The sequence below is a fragment of the Amia ocellicauda genome, chromosome 13 (genome assembly GCF_036373705.1).
Source record: "Amia ocellicauda isolate fAmiCal2 chromosome 13, fAmiCal2.hap1, whole genome shotgun sequence".
Lineage (NCBI taxonomy): Eukaryota > Metazoa > Chordata > Actinopteri > Amiiformes > Amiidae > Amia > Amia ocellicauda.
Window position 1 is genome coordinate 24,172,437 of NC_089862.1, and position 25,302 is coordinate 24,197,738.

A 25,302-nucleotide genomic window follows, 5' to 3' on the forward strand; every position below is an offset into this window, starting at 1 on the left:
GTCTCCAGACCTTAATCCCATAGAAAATCTGTGGAGGGAGCTGAAGGTTCGAGTTGCCAAACGTCAGCCTCGAAACCTTAATGACTTGGAGAGGATCTGCAAAGAGGAGTGGGACAAAATCCCTCCTGAGATGTGGGCAAACCTGGTGGCCAACTACAAGAAACGTCTGACCTCTGTGATTGCCAACAAGGGTTTTGCCACCAAGTACTAAGTCGAAGGGGTCAAATACTTATTTCCCTCATTAACATGCAAATCAATTTATAACTTTTTTGAAATGCGTTTTTCTGGATTTTTTTGTTGTTATTCTGTCTCTCACTGTTAAAATACACCCACCATTAAAATTATAGACTGATCATTTCTTTGTCAGTGGGCAAACGTACAAAATCAGCAGGGGATCAAATACTTTTTTCCCTCACTGTATATACATATTTCACATTGTAAATCTTTTACTCCCAATGATGTGCTGCTAGCTTAATTATGCAATTAAACCCATTGTAAAGAAAAGGAGACTCCAGCTTGTTTCTCTAAAAACCTGTTCTTAAGAAAACAAACAATGCAACCACAACAAGTAACACTGAAATCACAAGCATTCTTTTCAGATTAGTTTGAAATAACTAAGCAGAGAAATGAAAACAGAAGTGGCAAACAGCCTGAAGTCATATTCTTTATAGAATGCACAAGACTGTTTTCAATGCATTTATTTCTAATTTCTTCCAGAGATATAAGTTTGGAAGGGACACGTATTCTAGAATCATAGACTGTGGTAGTGGCAATATAAATAGAGTTAATAATCTGTCCTTATGCACAACAGGAATGCATGTTTTATAGCATACATAGCATATGTGCTAGGTCAGATCCCCCTTCGTATTCAAACCACTTTCTCCTTAACACCTCCGAGCTTCTGATCCTCAGAGGTTCACCAGCAGAGTTTCTTGTCCAGTGACCATGGTCCCAGGCCACAAGGGAGATTGAATGTCTTCACATGCTGCTGCCATGCATGAAAGAGAAGGTGACACCAAGAAGGATTAGCCCCATCCAAACTTTGAGAAGACTTGTTTTACTCATCTGGGATGATGCTAACATTTACCATGTGTGACTCTAAAGACGTTCTTGTGCTCGTATTCAGGAAGACATCTCTGAAGGTGCGTTCCATAGAAAACACTTACATGTCCAAGAAATCCACTGTTCCCAGATAATTACAGTACACAACAAATAAGAGTATATCACAAAACCAATTAAATGATTTCCTGTGAAAACTGTTCCATGGGCTTTATTTGTGAGGTTAATTAATAAGTTAATTGTATTTTTTTCTATTACAGAATGGATCTTCAGAATTTTGGTAATTTTAATACAATTTTAAAAAGTTGACTAAAATATGAGTCTAGATCAAGTTCATGCAGCTTACATCACATAGAATGATCACATAGAAAGCCCAGACATGTACTGAACTGGTAATTTGCCTCTGCCCCCCGTAAGTGAATGGGCTAAACTGTGTTAATTATGTTATTGCTTTTAACACTTCTTGCCTTTTTGCACTTTTTGCAAATGTATTTAGATAACAAAACTAGAAAACTGACATGAATTGTCATACAACCATATACTATGTTAATACCAACTAACACAAGCACACAAAAACTGGCATTGTTTTGTTTCTCCCAGCAGCATTCTTTGAGTCTTGCTGTGCTATGGTGCAAATCATGAGAAATGGAAAGATTGACAAAACAGGAGAAGGGAAAAAGTCAAGTCAGTTTGCAGAAAGAAAGAGCTCCTTCCCATAGCCGGAAGGCCGGGTACACTGGCTCGGTGAACTTGGCCTGGAAGGTATAGAGGCGCCGCATGCCTGACAGGGCATCGAAAAAGCTCAGGATACCCGCCTCATAATCCAGAAACACCCCCAGCCTCTCAGGGTCCTCCTCCAAAAGCACGGGGGTGCGGGTGCCATTGTGGAAGGCCCAATACTCCAGGTCGTAGCGCTTCAGGCACCAAGAAGCCCGGTTCCAGCCCAGACGGGAAGCCTCCGTATCCCCCTTGCGGCTCATGGAGCGGTAGGCTGCTCCCACCCACCAGCCCTTGCCTGCTCGCTGCATGTCAACCTCCCAGTAGTGGCGTCCCGCAAAGTAGCACTCCCGGCCCAGCACCTGCCAAAGCCTGTTGAAGCGCAGCGGCCCGTCAGGATAAGACTTTCTTAGCCAGCCGCAGCTCACGGTCTCTCGGCTCTCGGACAGACGCAGACGGGGGTTCAGAGTGTCCGGGTCCAGAATTGGAGAACGGGCGTCTAAAAAGAAAGGATGCAGATACGTTATCGTTCAAGTCGGAAGCACTGCCCAAGAGGGAGGGGTTTCTTCGCACTTCCGTAGGAACCCGATGGAAAACTTCACTCTATCAAAGCTGCAACTGGCCCCTGTGCACGTCAATCATAACAGGTCCCTTCCTACTTCCTGTTCTATTAAACGTGAAGTCTGCGCAGGTTCGTCCTCTTTTGCCATTTCGCTGGACCCAAGAACGTGAGCTTTCTGTGTTTGTGTATTGTATTAGACCTTAAGAACTGTGTATTTTGGCTGGCTGGCTTCACTAATAGTGTTGTTCACCACCATTTTGCTACATCTCTGTCTCTATTGTGTGTCTTATTAGTTATATTTATAGCTAATTCCGATCCTGTCTGTCTGTGCACCGGAGCTCCGGCTGCGCTTTCGGTTTCAGTTTCTGTTCACAAATAGAGCATTTAAAAATAATAATCATGTTAATATAGTGCCATATATTATCCGATTGCTTGCTGTGTCGGTTTTTTGTCCACAGGGCTTTTTCCTCCACAGCAGGAGCACTAGCAGCGGCAGTAAAATCCATCGCCCGGCCGTCCGGCCACCCGGCCTAAGCCTCGGTCTGTCGTACAAGATCTCACATGCGGGAGGTGCTCCTCTGCCGGCTTGCCCCCGCACTACAGCCCGCAGCTGCGGCTGTAGGAGATCTCGCTCTCTCAGCTTGCCTACATGGCACTTGTATCCTGCACCTGGTGTTTGAAATATAAAGTGTTCTGTCGGGCAACACAAGGTTGTGTGTGGTTGGTGTTGCAGTGCCCCCGTGTCCATAAACGTTGCCGAGTGGAGATGTACTTACAGCGGCGAGCCCGCTAGGCGCTACACTTGTTGCGGCGGCGTTTCAGTTGTTGTGTGCCCCCTGGTGCAAACACTGACCAGCGCCCCCGCTGCACGTTTCCCTGGTCATGTGTGTGCATGCTTGGCGATGAGCCTGACGTGTGTGTGCCACTACGGCCGCGTGCGCCCCCGCGTAAACACATGAGCGACAGGGAAGAGTGGTGGTGCGACACCCACGGGCCCCCTTACCCCTCTTCTGAGTTGTCGCTAGCCCCCTCCCCACCACGCCATTGGTGACGGAGGTCCAGCTCTACGGACAGAGAGCGAGATGAGGCCATCCTTGCGCTGAATAGCAGAATGGACCACATCTGCGCCCTCCTGTCTGTGCAGGCAGCACAAACACCAGCCCAGACCCTGATCCCCCCACATCTCGTGTCTCCACCACCGGCCCATGTGCCACTGGACTCTGAGGGGAGCCTCGCTGCCCTGTCTATGGACAAGGGCAGCAGACAGGTCATCTGGTAATCTTGGATTGTGTTTACTATTACCATGGCCTACGAGACCTCGGTCCCTGAACACCTGGTGGCCCACTCGACTCGAAGCATTGCCACATCATAGGCCCTTTTTCAATGTGCCCCCTTGGCATTTGACAGCTTGGGCTTCGCCATTTTCATTTGTCTGGTTCTACAGGTTGGATGTGACGGGACTGGTTCCTTCCATTGGAAATCTGGTGTTGGCTGCAGTCGAGCCCCAGAAGCCCACAGGTTCTGGCTCCTGATTTCCTCTCTCAGTCTGCCGCTGTTAAGTGCATCCTGATGGAGCTATTGAACCATGTCTTCCCTTCCACTGGACTATGCTATCCAGTTGAGCACCCACGCGAGCTGCTCTTGTACTTGCTGACAGCCTGTCAATGTGTTCCCAGGCTCTGTCATGCAGCCTACAGGTGCGTTGCCTTATGAGGCCATTCTGTATATAGATAGTTCATTATTGCATTGTGTTGCGGTGGTGCATGCGTCTGGCCTGTACTCCGCTATATATGTGTAAACAGCAGGACTGTGGCTCCACTCTAGCTTGTGTAGAACCTGCTGATGTCACGTTTTATAGAACAGGAAGTGGGAAGGGTCATGTTCTCAGTGACTTACACAGGGGCCAATGGCAGCTTTGATAGAGTGACGTTTCAATCGGGTTCCTACGGAAGTGCGCAGAAACCCCTCCCCCCTGGGCAGTGCTTCCTTTTTCAGATAACCGGGATTGCATTCGCAACCTATCGTTTTACTGGGGACTGTAGGGAATAACAATGAAGAATTTAAGTGTATGTCAGAATGGGGACAAAATAAGATAGAGATGGGGATTTATAATCAATTTAAAGCCTAAATTCCTAAGTAAACTCCCTGAATGTGACTGAATGTAAGTGTTTTTTATCTATATAGTAGTTGTAGAAACCATTCTTTAGTGCTATCTCAAAATAATAATGTACAATTTAGATATAATGACAATGACTACGGTCAACGCAAGTTAGAGTGGTGATCTTTACCCCTACAGCGTGTTTTTAAATGTGGCAATAGTCTATTCACTTATAGATAAATAATATTTAATATTAAACTCTTCTGCTTAAAGTTGGTGTACAAAACTGACTATGAGCATTTACAGAGATTTTATTTTCACAAAGGGGTGTTTATAAGTAATCACTGACATTTTCTACATAAAGGTATTTAGGTATGTATTTATTAATTTATATTTATTGTTTACATTCAAAGGTACCAGAAACCACTGTGATGTAGTGATACATTTTAAATTTACCTTTTTGTTTTAATTATGAAATGGGGCTACAAAGACTTTGCAATGTTATGTAATAACTCCTATCATATTGAAGGAAAAAAGCTTTCAGTAAACTCCCCACTCCCTCTATTCACTGCAGTCCTTACATATACTAAAATGTGCATGTTGTCGCTAAATACAACACGCTAACTAAAAAAATTAAATATGAAACTGGGAAGTGAAGTGAATTATGCACTTATATAAGAGATGGATGCATTTTTAAAAATAGCAATGATGTATTTAACATATATATATATATATAGATATATATATATACAGTACATTAATATATTAAAAGAAAGTGAAAACCAAGCATAGGGCAATACTCACATTTAAGAAAAGCTGACTTGTCTCCTGCACTTTTTGTTTTGTGCATTAAAGACTGTACTTGTTTAGCATCTGGCCCATTTGTTACTCCTAAAATTATGATACAAAATAAATTTAAATACATTTGAGCATATATATGGATATAGTACACATTAACTGTACGGCTGTTATATTTTTCAACTCAATCTTGCGTGTTTGGCTGAGTATTAAGCTTACAATGTGTCATTAAAAAGTTCTTACTGGAAGAATTAAATATAGCATTTCAAAGATATATGATGATATTCTGATACCATAACATCAGTACTGAAACACACCATGGAAGCTCCTTACTGAGGTATAGTTTAATTAACATTTATTAACTGTGAATTATTGTTATCAAAACGTGTAGCAAAATAAATTATATTTAATAAAAAAACATAGTATTTCCCTCAATTACCAAATACAGTCTTTGAACTTGCCATTTTTTATCCGATTTTCAATGGGTTTCTTAAGGACAGTCTCTAAAGCCTTCTGGAAGCTGGTAACATATGTGTGCATTGTGTCAAAGGTCAGGGGGACTGGGTGAATTTGGTCAGCAGGCTGCTGTTGGATCTGCATCTCTTTCTCTGCTGCTGTGAAGTCCTGGAGAGGAGAAATATTGCATGTGTACCTCTGCTGCAACGCATGAAGCCCTGTGGCCTCAAATAGATTTTAGAACTGTTTTTAACAGCTGTTCTACAACAATTTAAAATTCATTTAATCAACTGTAATATCCTTGTCTCCTAAAAGCAAGATGAAAGGGACCACTGAATAGTAATTCAAGTTAATAATTAACGTATCTTTTGATTCATAACCATATAAGAAATGCAAACACAACCCTTGAACCGGACACAAGTGCTATGTCATTTCTATTTATTTAATGTGTTGAGTCCACCATGACATTTTACTCCCACAGTAGAAACCTCCAAATTCTCATTCTGGAACCTTATAGCAAAAACAGATAGGGGAAACTGATTATGTTTTTACCCATAACTGATTTTATAGGTAATCTATAAAGATGTATCACGTTAAACAGAATAGGTCATCTATACCTTCAGGAGCTGCACACTGTCATCATGTTTGTAGATCTCCTGAACTGTCTGTGCGAAACCGTCAGTGACCTCCATGCGCTCCCTGCAGGCCCTGACCTGCTCATCGTAAATGAGAAGAGCGGCCTGTGTCTGCTCTTCCACAAACCCCTTGGCTCTTCTCTCCTCCTCGTCCAGCAGGAGGCGCAGTTCTGTGAAGCGCTGTGAAAGCCATGCCATACTCTCCCCTGTCAAGGCCTGAGAAGAGCACAGATAGGGAAAAGGTTTTAGAAAATGCAATTTACAAATAGAAGGCTGACTTTCAAAAAGACTGGGCTAGGGAAATGTATTCTGCATAGAAAATGTATTCTGCATAATGAAATCAAGACAAGATAAGAAAGTTTTAATGGGTTCCTGGCATTCTATCTCTTAACTGCTGTCATATTTTAATTAGTAATATTTATGTATCTATTTTATTTATATAGGTTTGTACTGCTGATTTTGTATGTTTGCCCACTGACAAAGAAATTATCAATCTATAATTTTAATGGTAGGTGTATTTTAACAGTGAGAGACAGAATAACAACAAAAAAATCCAGAAAAACACATTTCAAAAAAGTTATACATTGATTTACATGTTAATGAGGGAAATAAGTATTTGATCCCCTATCAATCAGCAAGATTTCTGGCTCCCAGGTGTCTTTTATACAGGTAACGAGCTGAGATTAGGAGCACTCTCTTAAAGGGAGTGCTCCTAATCTCAGCTCGTTACCTGTATAAAAGACACCTGTCCACAGAAGCAATCAATCAATCAGATTCCAAACTCTCCACCATGGCCAAGACCAAAGAGCTGTCCAAGGATGTCAGGGACAAGATTGTAGACCTACACAAGGCTGGAATGGGCTACAAGACCATCGCCAAGCAGCTTGGTAAGAAGGTGACAACAGTTGGTGCGATTATTCGCAAATGGAAGAAACACAAAATAACTGTCAGTCTCCCTCGGTCTGGGGCTCCATGCAAGATCTCACCTCGTGGAGTTTCAATGATCATGAGAATGGTGAGGAAGCAGCCCAGAACTACACGGGAAGATCTTGTTAATGATCTCAAGGCATCAACTCAACTCGCCGTGTTTGGAGGAGGAATGACCCCAAGAACACCATCCCCACCGTCAAACATGGAGGTGGAAACATTATGTTTCGGGGGTGTTTTTCTGCTAAGGGGACAGGACAACTGCACCGCATCAAAGGGACGATGGATGGGGCCATGTACCGTCAAATCTTGGGTGAGAACCTCCTTCCCTCAGCCAGGGCATTGAAAATGGGTCGTGGATGGGTATTCCAGCATGACAATGACCCAAAACACACAGCCAAGGCAACAAAGGAGTGGCTCAAGAAGAAGCACATTAAGGTCCTGGAGTGGCCTAGCCAGTCTCCAGACCTTAATCCCATAGAAAATCTGTGGAGGGAGCTGAAGGTTCGAGTTGCCAAACGTCAGCCTCGAAACCTTAATGACTTGGAGAGGATCTGCAAAGAGGAGTGGGACAAAATCCCTCCTGAGATGTGTGCAAACCTGGTGGCCAACTACAAAAAACGTCTGACCTCTGTGATTGCCAACAAGGGTTTTGCCACCAAGTACTAAGTCAAAGGGGTCAAATACTTATTTCCCTCATTAACATGCAAATCAATGTATAACTTTTTTGAAATGCGTTTTTCTGGATTTTTGTTGTTGTTATTGTGTGTCTCACTGTTAAAATACACCTACCATTAAAATTATAGACTGATCATTTCTTTGTCAGTGGGCAAACGTACAAAATCAGCAGGGGATCAAATACTTTTTTCCCCCACTGTACATATGTATGTATTTATTTATTAGTAGATGTCCTTACCCATGTATACTAGGCATTCACTGGCTGGTCAAAAAAGTTCAGAAACTCATCAGCTATGCTCATAACTATTATTGGGACATGTGTCATATAACTATATTTCAGAACCCCGCTTTTTCTCTCCACAACTGTTTTATGATTATTTTCTTCACTAAGTATTTAACCTTAAATTAAATCAGTCTGTAATACATGAATTTGTGCAGACATTAAACATGATACAGCTGATTAGTTGTTAGATATAGAGGATCAAAACCTCTACACAACACATCTTGTCATCCCCAGAGATTTTGTCATAAATTAACCTTGTTGTACATCTCTCTAAGGAATTTGAAATACTGTTGTGCTTCAATATATAATTTAAATATGGCCATGTGAAAGCAAGTCCAAAATTTGAGAATATATTTTGCTTTGTCCTGTGAAACTGCTTAGAAGTAAAATATTACCCTTGTCATGTGTTTAAAGAGAAAACATACAGTAAGCTTCTCCTAACAGGAACCAGATGCAAGCCAAACCACATGTGGAAATCTTTAGTTCCATTTTTGGAAAAGTGAAACTTAAGAGCTTGGCCTAATAAAAATGGCAAAAAGTCCACTGAATCTTTACCTTGAGATCATCAACAGCCTTTTGGGTCTGTTTTACGTTGGCAGATTCTTGCTTGTTCTTACAGTTCATCCTGTTTAGACAAACCTTGAGTAGATTCTACAGTGAACAGGAGAAAAAAAGACCCTATGAAGGCTAGAATATGTAATATATACAATACTTCGTAAAATACTTTGTAAAATAACAAAAGCAAAGATTGTGAAATGTATAAGATAAACATAGTTTTATCAGTTACCCGTTTCTCCAGGGCCTCCTGCTCCACGATGTTGATGCGATGGCCTTGGTGGCAGCCTAGGATGGGGCAGACGTTGCAGACACAGAGCTTACAGTCTCTGCAGAACATCTCCAGTGGCTTGCCGTGATCCAGGCAGCAGCTCCCACTCAGGTCATCACTGGGTTTGGCCAGTCGGTGGCTCCGAAACGTCTCTCCTGTCAGGTGGGGCCGCAGATGGTCCTCGCAAAATGAGGCCATACACGTCAGACACGTCTTCAGGGCCGGCAGCTTCTCCCCAAGGCAGAAGTCACATAACACGCCCACGGGACAGTGTGGCATCCCGGGGTTTTTTGCGGGGCAATATGAGACAGGCAGTTTCAGACACACCGGGCAGCCATGGTCAATGCTGGGGTTTTGGCACCAGACACGCTCAATGCAAGCCAAACAAAAGGGATGCCAACAGGAGAGCATGACAGGCACCTTGCTGACACCCTGGCACACACTACAGATGGGCTCTGATGGAGAGAATCCCTCAGCCATTTTGACACTTCCTACCTGACTGTTGCTTAACTGCCTTCAGCAGATTGAGCTACGGCCAACTACCATGAGGAGACACACCCTGATATCTATATGACATATATATATATATATATATATATATATATATATATATATATATATATATGCTTTTTCTATCAGCAGAAGAGTCCAAAGTACAATTTGCCACTGCACCACTCCTGAAAGAAAAATAAAATAAAAACAGACCGTTTTTAGTCACTTATGCCTGAGTGCTCCAGTTTGCAACTTGGATGGGGGAAAATGTGAAACTGAAGACTTTTCCTCCGACACAATAACACCACTGAAGAAGTGAAGAATAAGGCTACTATTCTGAATTGCCAAATGATTCCTAAAATTCTCAGCTGTCCTGTAGCTAGATTAGATGTGTCACTGTAAGAAAACCTGTAGGCCAACATCTGTTTTAATAAAAAGCAAACACACATGAGCAAGTCATATTTAGATTTTGTTTTCAAGTTGTCAAATAATGAATACAAACCTTTTTTTCTGACTGCGAAAAATGATCTCCATCATTTCATGCTGTCAGTTTCTAAAACTATTCCATGTTTATGCTATTAGGCTACATTAAACTCAATAACTAATGTATGCCCCTTAGGTCTAATGTTTATGAAGTTGTAAAAATACAGTACACATATAAGCGGGAAAATCATTTTTCTTTTAGTACAACCTGTTATTCACTCATTAGTTGTAAAGAACATTACTTTTTAGATTTATTGTAGTGCATGGGATATCTGAAGTTTCATAAAAAAACGTTTTGTGAGCATGTAGCACATATAAATCTAAAACAAAACATAATGAGGGGCACTTTTTGCAGCATTAATCATTTGTTAATTAAATTACAAACTACAAATGCATTGCCACTTTTACCACAGCTTTGAAACTGAGAAAAAAGCATAGCGAAGCAACATTTCCCTAGTGTTCAAGATGACTGAAATCCCAAGAGCAGTAAGTGAATGTTAATTATAAGTCAGTCTCTCCATGACTACTGCAATAAGTAAAGCAACCATCACACAAGCACTTTTAATCTGCTGCTCAATTTGTTCGCACACGTCACAGCAAATGAGTAAATCTAGCGCTTACCTCTCCAGGAACAATGAATAAAGATCTCGTGTTCTGTTAATAATACAGTATACTTTAGTCTAGTATATATTGCAGAGAATTTAAGCAATCGCCAACACAGTGTTCAGTAACGAGCTCCACCTCTGATTGATATGCAGTTGCACTGTGGGGTTTGTTGCTCTAATCTGCCTGGTTCCTGTTGAACAATCGAAAGAACACGCCATTCGATTCGCGCATTCTGTTCTTCCAAATTACTGAATGGTTGAAACAAATGCCCATAGCTTTCTGTCGTTCATTTGCAATAGACGGAAGTTTGGTAGGTATTGATGTCAATGTATTTGTTTATTTATTTTGATTTACTTGTTTATTTATTTACTGGACAAAACTGCTGAATGAAACCGAAGTCATATAGGATTAGATTTTCATATACAGCTCTGGACAAAATTGGGACCACTCCAAGTTCAGAAATCAATGTTAAGTGGTCTCACTTCTGTAACAAAACCTTTTAAAAGTTATGCACCAAAGAGCCAAAGCACATATTATCTCTGCTAAGATCTCAAACTGCCATTTCAAAACTAGGAAACACTTGTCTTTCTCCGGACCTGTGCTGTGAATGTCTGCTACAAGACACAGTAACATTTACAATAACTGAGAGATTATTCCCCATTGGTGTATATATGTGGGTATTTAATTATTTAATATAGTGCCCTTCTTAAAACAATTGCCAAACAGCAAGCTTTGCAGAGAGTGTATGCATGATATAGAAACTCTACTATTTGTTCCAGTACTGAGACAGTTAAATAATGTAATACCCGGACAATGCAGATAACATACAAATACAAATACAATAAATAATAAATAAAGTTTCAAATTGGAGCACATGCATAAGGTGAGTGTGTATTCTATATATTTGTAGACAGAATATGACATACTTGTTTTTACCTGCAAGTAGAATGAATGTGGTTTTATAATATTGTGCTTGTAATACACCCCCTTAAATAGTTGTAGAATGTACGTGTTTATTTTTAACTTAACTGTGTCATCAGATAAACTATTGCTAAGTGCCAATTTGTTAGAGTATTTCTTTTTTTGTTTTATAATGAAGCTTAAGTATTTATTTGTTAATGACATAACCTTATAATCTATGGATTAATCCGAAAACATGTGGACTGGGCATGATGAATTTAATGTTACAAGATATATGATATTATTATTGTTTTAATAAAACCATAAATTCAACAGTAGTTCGTAATGTCGTTTTTATTATTATTAGACAGGAAGATGTAAGAACAGAAGCAATCGCCAAATCAATAAACCTAAGAAAACGAAATGCCTTTTAAACAACTATTGGTAACACCGCTAGGGGGAAGTATTGTACAACGAATGAACTAACGAATAAAGCGTATGGAGAAGCCTATAGGGTGAGGTACTCTTAATTGTACAACAGTATTTAATACCTTACATTTAGAGACATGAGACATTGCACTCTGAAAGTAGTCCCTCTGTCCAGCATTGCTATAACTCTCATCTCATCTCATATAGCTTCACTGATGACAAGAGTTGCCTTTAGTCACACACCTGTTCTGACAACAACAACCTTTATTGCCAAATAAACTCCCTTTATTTTGAATTCCAGATACAGCTGTTTTTAATGTATTCTGCAGGTCCTTCTTTCATTGAAGAGCTTGGATTCATCAACTACTCCTTTGGGTTGACTAGGTGGTTAAGTAATATTTGTTGTACTTTTATTAATTCTGAACTGATCAATAAGTGTTTCATCAATTACAGGGTCATGGTGAGCCTGAGTCTAACCTGGTGGGCACAGGGTGCAAGGAGGACACCATGTAGAGATGCCAGTCCAGGGACAGGACACCATGGACAAGATGCCAGTCCATCACAGATTTGTTGTTGCACTTCTTTATTAAATTAACTGAGAAAACAAATATCAGCAATTAATGTTTCCTTTTCTAGAATCATTATCTGGAATCATCAAGTTGTAATTCCATTCCATTATGACTCTCTCACCCTCTTACTAACATAGAAATGATGGAGATAGACACAAGAACGTGAGAGCATGGAGATGGGGCTGCAATTTCCAGTAATTCTAGGGTCTACCATGCTTGAAATGGTGTTTGTTGTCTATGTGGGGACTAACAAAAAAACAGCTCAAAATCACTGCAAATGAAATACAAAGATCCTTGTATCAAAACAAACACCAGACAAGACACAGTGGTGTGTTCAGGGATACACTTGCATCGGCAAAAAGCCACACCAGCAGAGGATCGTCTGCAACCACAGTTCAAGACCGTTCATGTTCAGCTTCAGTTCCTGGGATCAGTGATGTCACAAAACTATGGTTTATGAGATGAATCTGAAGGCAATCTTGAGTGAAGGAATGGACAACATTGTATTGCTCTTCTCAATAGCCCAGGCTTCGTCACATCCAGGATGCCAATGTATCTGTATTTTAATACGTCATGGAAGGTGCTTGTTATTAGCTGACTGTCTAGATTTGATACTAAGCTGTGTCAGCACTGCAGTCATGCCAGACAGTGCTGATCTATGGAGCACATGCAATCTCTGGGAACAAGGCTTTTCTGACTGCTTTGTGAAATAGTGTCAGTTGTAGGCTAAATTGGAGGTCATCAGTGGCAATTGAGATTGTATGAAAAGGGGACTTTTGAAGACAATTTCGCCTCCATTTTATGTAACTTAATTGATTAATCAAATTTTAAAATGTGTGTGGTTGAGTTAATAGCAGGGCAAAGATAGACGAGCTGTTGTTCTACCTTACCCAATGCTCAGTTAGATTATGAAGAAAATCTGACAGTTAGCCTTTAAAAAAATAGATAGTGAGATAGATAGATGATGATTTCATGGAATATTGGTTGCCAAAAATGGCAGCAGAATCCTATATTGCAAGCTTGTTGAATTTCTGTATGTGATATCTTGTGTTAAACTATTGCAATTGATTGTATATTATTCAAATGATAGTCTTAAGTCAAAGAAAACCTTTATTTCTTCAAGTTCCCTTTATCACTTTACATTTTCACACCCTTTCGGTATAGGTTTGAAATGCAAGGGACATGTAGATACATTATAAAAGATGTGAGTCACTCCCACAAATGTATTTACTATTAATTTCTGCTAATTAATTGCATGACTGACAAACCTAATTGTTTGGCTAATGAACTATGTAGTAACATATAACTAGTAATTAAAACTGAAAATGGATAGTATATTTGATTAAATAGCAAATATGTTAATAATCTTCTATTACAGGTTTTTTAATGTTGTTTATCAATTTTGATAGAGAGAAAGATAAATCTATGAAGCTATGCAAAGGGAATGAACATTTACAGGATTGCCAGTTGTCCCATAAGTCTTTTTATTCTTATTAGTTCTGATTAGGATCTTATTAGGTTATTAGGCTCTGGTTGCCCCTAATACTTTCACAGTGTCAAACAGAGTCACTACCAAAGCACATCTCCTGATTAGCTCTAACTCAGCTGATTACTTGGAGTATTCCAGGCAAAGAAAGAAAACTACCATACAAGATGCAAATTAAAAAATATATAATTAAAGTTAGACTTGAAAAAACATATCTTAGCTGATTGTGTTTAGAGATAAATATTGTATTCCCCCAAAATAGTCACATTTTACTTTATACAGTACCGATGTACAGTATATTGTCTCCCTGAACAAAAGTATCCAGTATGTATGTACATGCAGTAATTGCAGGTTTGTGATCCTGACAGGTGTAAAGAGCAGCTGCTATGAACTTGTTTGTTTTAAGTGTGTCAGTTGGCCTAAAATACCGTAGCATTTTCGATGGTTTGATATGTATAGTAGAATACAGAATAAGAAAAGTGACTACACAGCCTCTTAACAGTGATATATGATATAAATAATTAGGATAGAATTTAGGGATATAGAGACATAAAAGGGAAAAAGAGCTGCAATGGAAATCTCTGGTCTATGCTTTCTAATCAGCTATGATTATGAACAAGCAACGTGCAATTTGAAATGCATGAATAAAGCAGATTTAAATTGAGCTCTGAAAATAGGTGTTTTTTAGTCCATTTATGTATAGTGGTGACATTAAAGTATGTAGTTTAGTAATAGTGGTGTATGTGGTCTATAATATATTAGTGTATCAGTCATTATAGCATATAAGTCAGCTATTCCTTATGTTCTAGAGGGAAAGTATGTGTTGTATGGGAGTATGTCAGTTCGTAGGGGACAGGTAGGCCTGTCCTATAGGACAAGAGTGAAGTCTTTGTATGTACAGTTAGGTCCATAAATATTTGGACAGTGACACAATTGTCATAAATTTGGCTCTGTACACCACCACAATGGATTTGAAAGGAACAATCTTCTGTAAGGAAGGAAAGATGTGCTTTAAGTGTAGACTTTCATCTTTAATTTGAGGGTAGTTACATCCAAATTGGGTGAATGGTGTAGGAATTACACCCATTTTTATACGAGTTGCATGACTGTATCATGCTTATGCTTGTTGAGGTTACAGTGTCCTGTTACAAACTGCAGTGTTTTTCAGAACTGTGGATATCATATACGCAAAAGGAAAACATGAGAACATCAGTATAGTTTATTTTTATATCCTCTACAACCCTCACAGCACACTAAAATTACTTCCCCACACAGTGACCTTCCCACACAATTAACTCCTCATCTAGTGACCTATGGACACAGTGACCTCCCCACACAGTGACCTCCCCACCCAATGACCTTCCCACACAATGACCTCCCCGCCCAATGACCTTCTCAGCGAATGACCTTCCAAAACAGTGACCTCCCCACACAATGACCTTCCCATGCAGTGACCTCCACACAGGACAAAAAGGGATGTAAAGGACAAAAGTTTCAAAGAAAGCAGCATTAGCCCTCATCTTTGACTCGTATATTTTATAGTTTACCAACTTACTATTTTAGCACTACACCTCTGGTCATCAGTCATTTAGTCTACTGCTAGGAGCCTCATGATTGCATTTTAAAACATCTCAAAGGTCAACTGAATCATATCAGCTTTGAGAAATGGCTCAGACATCTTGGCTTTCTCCCTGCCTGAACACTTGTAGTATGTCACACACAAGGAGCTGAAAGCTTGAAACCCTCTATTCACAGTATAGAAGTGCATAAGTTTGTAATCAACTTCTCAGGTAAAAAAATAATAGTAATATATATCTATTCTTCTCTTATTTTTGCTACATGAAAATTAGATAACACTTATATAATGTGCATAGGGAGAGAGAGAGAGAGAGAAAGTTTCAACCAGCCAAGTTAATGCTGTGTTGTGCTCCCTGCATGTGAAGTAACCAAACAGTGTTCAGACAGTGAGATAGGCAAGTCTTCTCTATACTGACATTTAGTTATTTATTCATCCTCAAGTGTCTAGCCACATAATGTAATTAGCAGACAAATTCTAAATAATATTAATTACACTTGTTTCCAGATAACCTATTCAGAAGAACTTCAAAATCAATATGTATAACATCTGTTTCCCTGGTAAATATGTCTAACATGTTTACCCAGCGTAAAATTGTCCAGTGCAGATGTGTAATGTAAAGATCAATAAGGGTTGAAGTGAAGGCCAGTGAGTGAGCCTCTGTCTTTGTTGTCAAACTGATTGAATACTGCTTCCACATAGCATGGCTGATTGCCCACAACATGGCTGGTTGCCAACATGACACAGTACATATGCCATGGCATTTACCATGAGAATGTTTTCAGGAGTAACTGGTGCAGTTGGCACTTGTTTGGCAACAAAGCCTCACATATGATCCAATTGTTTTGAGGAGGACTTAAATATGCACACTCTCCTAAAGTAGTGTCACTTTTTAAATCAGAAAAATTAAATAATATGAATAGAAAAGGAAATGGTGTGTGGGAGGAACAGGTGCATGCTTAGCCAGATTAGGAATGTCTTGCTTTTGTGTGTGGATTAAACAATTGCAAGGCTCTAGACCAGGACATTGTTAATTGTGTCCCATTGATAATGTTTTTAAAGTCGTCTATGTGTGCTCTCAGCATGAGGGCCAGAGTGGGCATTATCTCCAGGTCAGGTGCTGCCTCAGCTGTTGTAACTGGAGCTCAATGAATTGGCATTTCAATATTCCTGACAATGTGTACCTCTGACATATCCCCACACAGGACAGGAAAGGGCTATCTCTGGCTGTTATTTACCTTCCCTGCAGAGAAAACATCTAAGCATAGTAAAATAACCATAACATGTTTTTCATTAGTTTACAACCCTGATTGAGCAATTGATTATATGAAGCATTTGACTTTGCTCACTTGACTGAAGGGCAGAATGGGCTGGACCAATCGGACCCCCCAAAGAGCAGACTCCCTTACCGTCAATGCAGAATCTAAGCACTTGATTATAATGTACTTGTTTGAAGTCACTGTATTCTTGGATTTGAATTTAGAAACTCAGTGATTGTTGTTAGTTGGCCAGGATAATTTTAGCATGGATTGTTAATTGGAAATCATTTGGAAGATAGGTGAGACACATTTAAAGTGGCAAAGCAGACTGGTTAAGGGTGTCTGCTAAGGAGAAATCAATGGGTGGTGAATGGCGTGGCCAAGAAAAGCCTGCATATTGCTGCTGGGGTAAGGAGGAGAGTGATGGGTAGAAAGGGTACAATTGGGGCCAGCATCGTGCCATGTGGAGGGATGACAAGAGAAGGTGAGGGGAAGTGGACACCTGCTACCATGGCCACAGGCCAGGAACCTGGATTAATGTAAAGAAGCAGGACTGTGGAAAGGAACCATGGCCAAAAGAGTAAAGAGCACCAGGGTGGAATGCAGGCAGAGCAGAGGAAATAGAAGTGAGAAAGGATAGCAATGGGGACATGGAGGACTTATTGGGTCCAAAGGTGAGATGAGTGGGACAATGGAAGGAATGCCAGAGGGGCATAACAAATGGAAGGACAGGAGCAGAATGGCAGTTTGATGGATTGCTGGGGAGGAGTGCAGCCGTGGGTCCTAGCAAGAATCAGAGATGAGGAGGCAAAGATGTTAAAGGGGGCTGATGTGGTGACTGGGTTACTGAGATTGATCTGCAAAGCAGTGGAGAGGGACTTGGGAGCAGGGTGGCACTGATGGGTGGTGGAAGACCCGGGGGCTACCTGTAGCAGAGAGCGAGGTGACCCCAAACTGTGGAACAGGGCGGCAGGTGTCTCCACAGAAAATGAGAGTGTAGTGTACAGAGGGCCGTAGTTGACCTGGAGTAGGCACAAGCTAGGGGGCATGAACTCTAGGCCGATGCGAAGCAAGAAATGCTAGGGGAGTGCATTAGAAGCAGGTATTTATAGTTTGTCGAGCGGAAGTGGATAGGTGGAAATGGGGTCGTTAACTCCGAAATTCTATTATAAATTCCACATAGAAATTGAAGAGGGCTGGGTGACTAGGAATGCCCACATACTTCAAAGAATGTAGGGTTATAGCTACATCAGTATCATGTTCCACTTGAAAAGACTGGAGAGATTTCAATAGCTCTCATATAAAAAATAAGTTGCCAATGACAGAACACTGAATCACCAAAACATATGGAGTTGATGTAGCACTTACATCATGCACTACCTGGAGGAGCAGAACCATTTACAGTCCTAACAGAGCAGATACATTGGTTGGCAGTATAGCTTGCTAAGGTCCTAGGATATCTGAGCTTTCTGGTGTTTTCAATCAGTCCTTGACTCCTTTCACAAGCAGGGCTCAGGTGTGTTTGTAAAAGCTACAAACTCAGTCCCAATAAACTCCCAATTGCTCATTGCTTGCTTGGGTACTTCGGCTGTCTCTCGCTCCATTGCAGACTGTAATTCTACACTAACCCAAACTGTACCACCAAGGTGCTGAAAAGTTAGTATCATTTTGCTCACTAGAGAATGTTCAAATTACATTGCATTACATTGACATTAAAGTGCTCTATTTTAATGTACCAATATAATTCAAAGTGTGAGAAAGCTCCAGTTAATGAAACTTTGAAAGAGATAATAAAAGATGGTCTAATGAGTAAGAACATTTGATACATTTCTTAATGTGAAGTCTAAGGTTACTACAATAAAAAAACCTGTCTGAATTGAACCAGTCTGGTTGAAAATATGTAATTTTTCCATTGTGTATCCATTAGGTACTACATTTTTTCCTGTGCAGCTCATGGAAATTGGGTTACTGATGTTTTCTATCAATATTAAGATGCACTGTCCATTACTACAACTACACTGAAAATGAAGAAGAATCCTGGGCCACAGATCCCTAGGCTCCATTATATGGCTGCTGCCTAAAGGCAAAGGAAGGGCACTAGCTTCTCCATATGATTTGCTGCACACAAACACAAACAGGCAGATGACCTCGTGGGCTTGTGGTTAAAAGCTCCCATGTGGCCCGGTGGTAAAGTCAGACGGGATGGGGAAGATCTTACAGGTTGTACAGCAGAGGACTGCTTATCTGTGACCCATGTTCTGTGCTTAACTGTTTAATTTTATATATAAGCACAAAGTAAAATGTAAAATGTACAGTTGATTTGAAAAAAAGTGCATAATTAGGGCTGTTTCACATGCATTTTTGTATCAACATTCCCAACTGCTTAAAGTAAAGCTGCTTAAAACAAAACTTGCCACACCATTAAATCAACTAAGAGCCTAATCACCAACTGCCATTCTAACTGATTAATTGATAAAAACAGCAACATTGTACTGTTAGATATCTTGCTTATTTAGACATTAGTCAGATATGAATAATTCTGATAAATGTTTCTGTTTCATCTTTCTAGATCTATTACGGTTTCAATCAACAATTCTGCCTTTGATACTAATAGTTCCATAATTTATGTCACTATCGCTGAATATTGTACATACTGTTTACATTTAGATAACAGGTTAGCCATGAGATTGATTTATTTAGTTAGTTTGCTATTTTTTCATGTACCCGGCTGAACATGAGACGTATTTACTGAGTTTGTAATTTTTTTCATGTACATACATCTATAAATAAAACCACTACATAAAACAATATGCAAGTAATTAAACTGAACATATGAATTTAAATTCAATTAATGATATCTAGTATTCTATATATTCTTTTTTTTAAATGCTAAATTATACATTACAATCCAATCGGAGTCTTGTAAAATATCTGGATTCAGTAAGGAGTTTGCCTTCCAATCCCTGCATAATATCCTGCAAGATTTAATGAAGAATTGTGGCCATTTCAGACATATATTGCGTTATTATGCTGATCGTGATGATGATGATGATGATGATGATCTTGTGTACAAGTGTGGAGTAGTGCTATAGTTAAAACAAACGTGTCTTGTTTAACAGGTATACTGCGCTGCTTCTCCGGACGACACGCCCCCTCGGTGCATATTCATACGTTTCATGGTAATGAGGCGCACCATAAATTATGTTAATGAGACCGAAGAGCGGCGAGTGGAAGGCGTGCTGCAGTATTTACTGTGGGCAGCGAGCAGCCCCTTGATCAGTGCAGTCACTGTATACGAGCCATTGCCACTAGTGGTCATTTTCTGTTCCCATCAGTGCATCATTTGATTCACAGTGAGCCAGGGCTAGGTCGTTTTGGGGAAGGTGTCGGAGGCTTCTTCTGCAACAGTGCAACAAGTTTTGTAGCTCAGCTGGCGCACGCCGGGGAGCCCGCATTGACAAGTGGATACACGCGTGGGCTCTGATCACTGGCAAACCTTGTGTACCTGCTCACTCATCTGCTGCTATTGCGTTTCTTCAGATTTCAATATTGAATCCCTACGCCTAAATAAAGAGACTGGCAGCCTCCAATATTAACTCCTTCCCCGAGCTACATGCAGAGAGCCCGTGCTGTGGCACTGTGGAGAATTGAGCATGAAGGCTGTGGGAGCCAGAGAGCCAAGGGGCGACCGAGACATGGAGAGGAAAGCGACTCCACATAGACAGCCCTACTCTTTTAGGACTTTCGCAAATGTCCTTTCGTTTTCATTTTCTCTGCTGTCTGTAGCCTATTGCATCTTTCTCAATGTCTATACCACCGAGACCAGGGAGAGGGTGGTCGCGTTAGAAACGGGAACAGGGGAGCTCCTCTATCATCACGTCCCTGGCTTTTCCGTGGATCAGCTCAATTTAATGATACAAGAGAAAGTGGACAAACTTCTGTCGCAGGTAAGGCTGCTTATAATGGATTCACTGCATTTGATGATGAAGCGAGGGATGTTGCACTCCTGTGGGTGTGTAATATTTGTATTGACGACTTGAGGGCATGTCATTCACCGGAGAGATGAAAAACCCCAATCGCAGGTTTCTGTTTGAATGTCTGCTTTCCTTTCTGTTTTTTTTAATGTGTTATTCAATGATTGTGTTTATTTGACAGAGGTCTTACGAACATTTGGCAAAGATAAGGATTGCACGGGAGGCGCCAGCTGACTGCAACTGCCCAGCAGGTAAAAACGCGTCACTTGTACTGTAATTGTGGCTGCACAGATACCCACAAAGGAGAGTGTAATATTGCAAAATGATTGGGGGTAAATGAAGATGTAAAGTTCACCTTTTTGCGTACACCACACTCGCATGCTTCCCAGTTGGAAAGTACACACACTCCTTTCCGCTATTTCCACCTCTTGCTGTGCCATCACATCATAGGCGCGTCAAGATGCGTGACAGTGTGCCGTCTCTCTGCTGTCATATGGATTCTGACACAATAAAACACCACATTGGTATGAACTCTTTTTTTGAAAGGATGTTTGTTGATTCATGGGGGAAAAGATTTGAATTGTATGTAAAGACTTTTGTGCTGTACTGTGAAAAGTTGAATTTGGAATGGAATGGGTTTTAATTGCTCTCTAGCTTTCTCCACGTTGTGCAGTTTCTCTTTAAAAGGAGTTTCCTCCCCTAAGGAAAGACATGCATTAGGCCAAACACTTCTGTGCAAGTACCAGACTTGGTAGAGAAATGTGCATGCTCTCTCTCTCTCATGTGTTCAAGAAGAAAAACAGAATTTGCATGTTAGACTTTGTAGCCAACAGTCAGAGCATATGTCTCTGAAGGTGCAGTGAAAAGAGCACTTAGAAAGGCTTGGATTTGTCAGAGGAATAACCTGCTTATTACAGTGATTCACTTATCTCCTCTCCTGTGCTGATACTTTGAAGGGGCATGAAGGATGCAGACAGCTGTGTGAATCACCGCTCTTCTAAACAGAAAGAGTGGTATTTAACAGCTATACATAGCAGCACTGGGAACTTTTTGTCAAGGGTGGGCTGAGTATTCCAGTGGTCGCATTTGAGCTCGTTATTTGCTGTCTAATTCACTTGTCATACCTTATTTTCTCCTGATTTTAAAAGCCTATAGTGTGGATTTTTTTTTTTTTTCATTTACACAGTTAAATGCATGTGTTCATTTTATATAAATATGCTGGCAGGTTCTGCAGGGAATACATAGGATTATAACTTAGTTTTTCATGAATATGCACTAGTTTGTTTAAATTATGTCATGAAACCCAAGATATACAAAAAAGATTAAACAATGTGCCTAAGGTCTGTCAGATATGTTAGTGCTTTCAACATTTTCTCCCCACACTCTGTTATTGCAAAGTAATTTGATAATATCATGTCTGTTGGTTGAAATGACCATTTTCAACCAGCAGATGGAAACACCAATGCTTGTATTCCGTAATGATTTCACATCACGAAAACAATGACTGGGTCTGTGCCATTTATATAAAAGTGAATTCTGTGTTCAGGGCTGAATTTATAAGCCACGACATTCTGACAAAGACATGCTGTCTCGTTTTAAATTAAGGAGTTCATCATCACTGCAGTGGTTTCAACACAGTTTGCCTTGCATTCCATCCATTACATTGGGTGTTTTTTAGCCTTTGTGGAGTAACGTTATACTATTTACATAATTTATACACTATTTTATTTGTAATAGTTTAATAAATATAGTTTAATAGTTAAATGTGTATTTGTATTATTATATGGTGTCTGCACCTAGACCTATCAGTCCCTGTATAGCCATGAAAGTAAGTATGTAAGGAAGCTGCCACTAGCTTTTTTCACATCAAGACTAATTACTCTTCACAAGAAGTGACAAAAAAAATGGTGATTTTAAAGATTTGTAGACAAATATTTCAATCTGTTTTGGACTTCTGGTCAATCTATGTATATCGAGAGTTATTTGGAAAGAAAAGATAGCTTTCCTCCATATGAAGATGTTCTAGACATATCAATTGCAGAGATAAGCTCCAAGCTGTCAACATGGGTAGATAGGGTTCAGTTGGGTTGATTCACCAGAATTGAAAGCCTCTGAGTTCCTAGTTTGAGGTCAAGTAATGCCAGAAACCAAAAAGGGCTCCCAAACTGATATGTAATGTTTTTAATCACCACAAAAACAGTAATTTATTTCTCACAGTTTGCAGAAACTTTGTAGATAACAGGCCAAGGAATGATCAATGTGTCACATTGGTCAACTCTCAGTGCCAGTGCATTGTACAAGTAATGGCTGTTAGTTAGTTTGATTAGACAGAGAATGTGTAAAGATCGATTTAATGAGCAGGGAGTGGTACTGCTGAAAGCATACAGTACCAAATTGGAAACTGAGGTACTAGCACACAAGTCTATCATATGTCTGTGAAGAGGGGATGGCCAGTGAGAGAGTATGAGTATGCATTTAAGATTTACCTGTGACTTGTCAACACATTGGCCAGACACATTCCGTAATTTCCCTACATTGAGTCATCCCTGTTAAATTAAACAAAGGTTCTTGTAAATCTGAGCTTGAGGCTTGGCTGAATTTCTGGAAAAATCATTACTTCCTTTATTGTTAGTAGTTAAATACATGTTTTAGTGTGTACTTAAAATGATCACTACAGTTGCTGGATAGCTTGCATTGACAGCAATATTGTCCAGAATCTCAGTATTTTATGCCTGTATAGTCCGTGATCAGGGTGTTAAGAAGTACCTGCATTTGCTTTCCCAGTGTTCCTTGCTCCAGAACTGAAATAATTCCTTACTTAAACACCTTGCCCTTTTAGTCCCTAAACCAAATGTTGCCAAAGTGAGTCATGTTATAATTAAAAGCAAGGAAAGTCATGTCTTGGCAATCTGGTGTCCAATTCAAATAAAACATCTTTGAACTGTCTACATCTTTTTCAGCGTTGGCTGCATCTCCCCCCTCCCCTAATATGTGCATTCCAAAATATGACCGAATTTTAATAAAACCTTTGATAGAAGTGAGATGTGTTTTATTTTTTATTTTGTCAGATAGACAGACTGCATAAAGAAAGATCACATCCTGTTGAACGCATGTTTAAAAAAACACTGGCAACAACCTTAAACTTTGGTTTTGTGTAACTTTGTGCTTGTGAAATGGAAGCCCTTTTCCAAATTAAAGTGTCTTTTTTAAAATAGGTATTAAAATAAAATCTTTAATAAATAACATTTAAAAATCATTAAGGTTTCTAGTTAGAAGGACTGAATGTTTGTTGAGCAGTGCAGATGAGATGTGTTAGAAGCTCAGTGTATGGGATAAAGGCATGCGTTTCTCTCTCCTGTTCTGTGCTATAGACCCTACACAGTCATTTCCCTCCACTTACTTTCTTAACATGAATAGCCCATTTTTCTTTTCAAGCTGATGGATCTGTTAGATTAAGGGGACGTTCTCTGTCCCTGCCACCCAAGTCACTCGGCAACTTTCCTTTATATTACAGCATATGTTACTATGGGGTCACTGCAAAGGTTAGATCTCGGTAGGTCTCCCATCACTTAAATAATTTAGTTTATTAAGTATGTTTATTAGTCTTGGTGAGCGATGTCCTATGAAATGCCAACCTGTGAAGGTGCCTGCAAGGAAAATTACTCAATGTACTGTTCTGCCATGAGGGGCAATTATTTTGTGTGGGTTTTATGATGATTACCTCTAGAGAAGCACAAGGATGTAATTGACAGTCAATTTATATTGTTAACTAGGGTCATTAAGGGAGATATATAGGCGTTTGCTCACCCTTTGCAGAACAGGGGGCTTTCAGATTATTATCCTTATCCCAAATGTAGGAAATGCTTAGTGTCACTATATAAATGTTGACTTTATCACTGATATATTTTATGCCTGCCACTAAAATGTATTTGATTAAAAACTATATCCTTGTGTATTAAATACATTATGCATGAGAATTCGGAGATTATGAAGAACTAGGCAATTATTCTAAAATATTAGTAATTATTTATTTAGGCCAGGGATGATGACTTTTTTGTGTGAATAAAATATGTAATATTAGTTACATAAATGGTTATGGTATATAGTTGTAAAACACTTAAAAAACAGAACTTTCTTGGATTCTCTTATTTTTTTAATGCAAAATTGTATGTGTCAAACATTGGGATTTAACTTGCCACTTATTAGTCTACAGACTTATGGTTAATCTGCCAACATATTTAATGTCTCAAACCAAACCTCTACATTAAAACCATCCAAATACATTCACACCTGATTAATAAATGACAGCTCTAATTAAGTCATTTGTGTGGTTCTGTCAAAGACTCAGTGGTGTCATTAGAGTGTGTTAGGGAAAGCTACGCAGACTTCACAAAGGGCATCTGCATCTGGTTAGAAGAAAGCGAACTGGTTATTAACAGGAAAGCCTTGCAAATACCTTGTAATTTACACCATCAGAATGAGTAAAAGG

General features: G+C 39.8%; 2 protein-coding genes across 2 annotated transcripts in view; one reads left to right on the forward strand and one right to left on the reverse strand.

Annotated features, from left to right (window-relative positions):
- Positions 1–683: 683 nt before the first annotated feature.
- Positions 684–10,764, reverse strand: LOC136766637 (tripartite motif-containing protein 14). The gene is made up of 7 exons (XM_066720243.1): positions 10,636–10,764; positions 9,001–9,716; positions 8,769–8,864; positions 6,308–6,541; positions 5,696–5,858; positions 5,241–5,327; positions 684–2,275 (listed from the first exon to the last, which is right to left on the reverse strand). The coding sequence occupies exons 2-7, from the start codon at positions 9,517–9,519 to the stop codon at positions 1,740–1,742; spliced, it is 1,635 nt and encodes a 544-aa protein (XP_066576340.1). The 5' UTR covers positions 9,520–9,716; positions 10,636–10,764; the 3' UTR covers positions 684–1,739.
- Positions 10,765–20,127: 9,363 nt separating this feature from the next.
- Positions 20,128–25,302, forward strand: part of col25a1 (collagen type XXV alpha 1 chain) — a 175,094-nt gene continuing 169,919 nt past the window's right edge. Inside the window, exons 1-2 of the mRNA XM_066720245.1 lie at positions 20,128–20,786; positions 20,995–21,064. Of these exons, the coding sequence (XP_066576342.1) occupies positions 20,493–20,786; positions 20,995–21,064 (364 nt within the window). The 5' untranslated portion in view covers positions 20,128–20,492. The remainder of the gene's footprint in view (positions 20,787–20,994; positions 21,065–25,302) is intronic.

Coding starts and splice junctions, on each gene's coding strand:
- LOC136766637 (XM_066720243.1), bottom strand. CDS start 9,519: ATGGCTGAGGGATTCTCTCCATCAGAGCCCATCTGTAGTGTGTGCCAG. Junction 8,865..9,000: donor AGGAGGCCCTGGAGAAACGG/GTAACTGATAAA, acceptor TGTTCACTGTAG/AATCTACTCAAGGTTTGTCT. Junction 5,859..6,307: donor ACAGTGTGCAGCTCCTGAAG/GTATAGATGACC, acceptor TCTCCTCTCCAG/GACTTCACAGCAGCAGAGAA.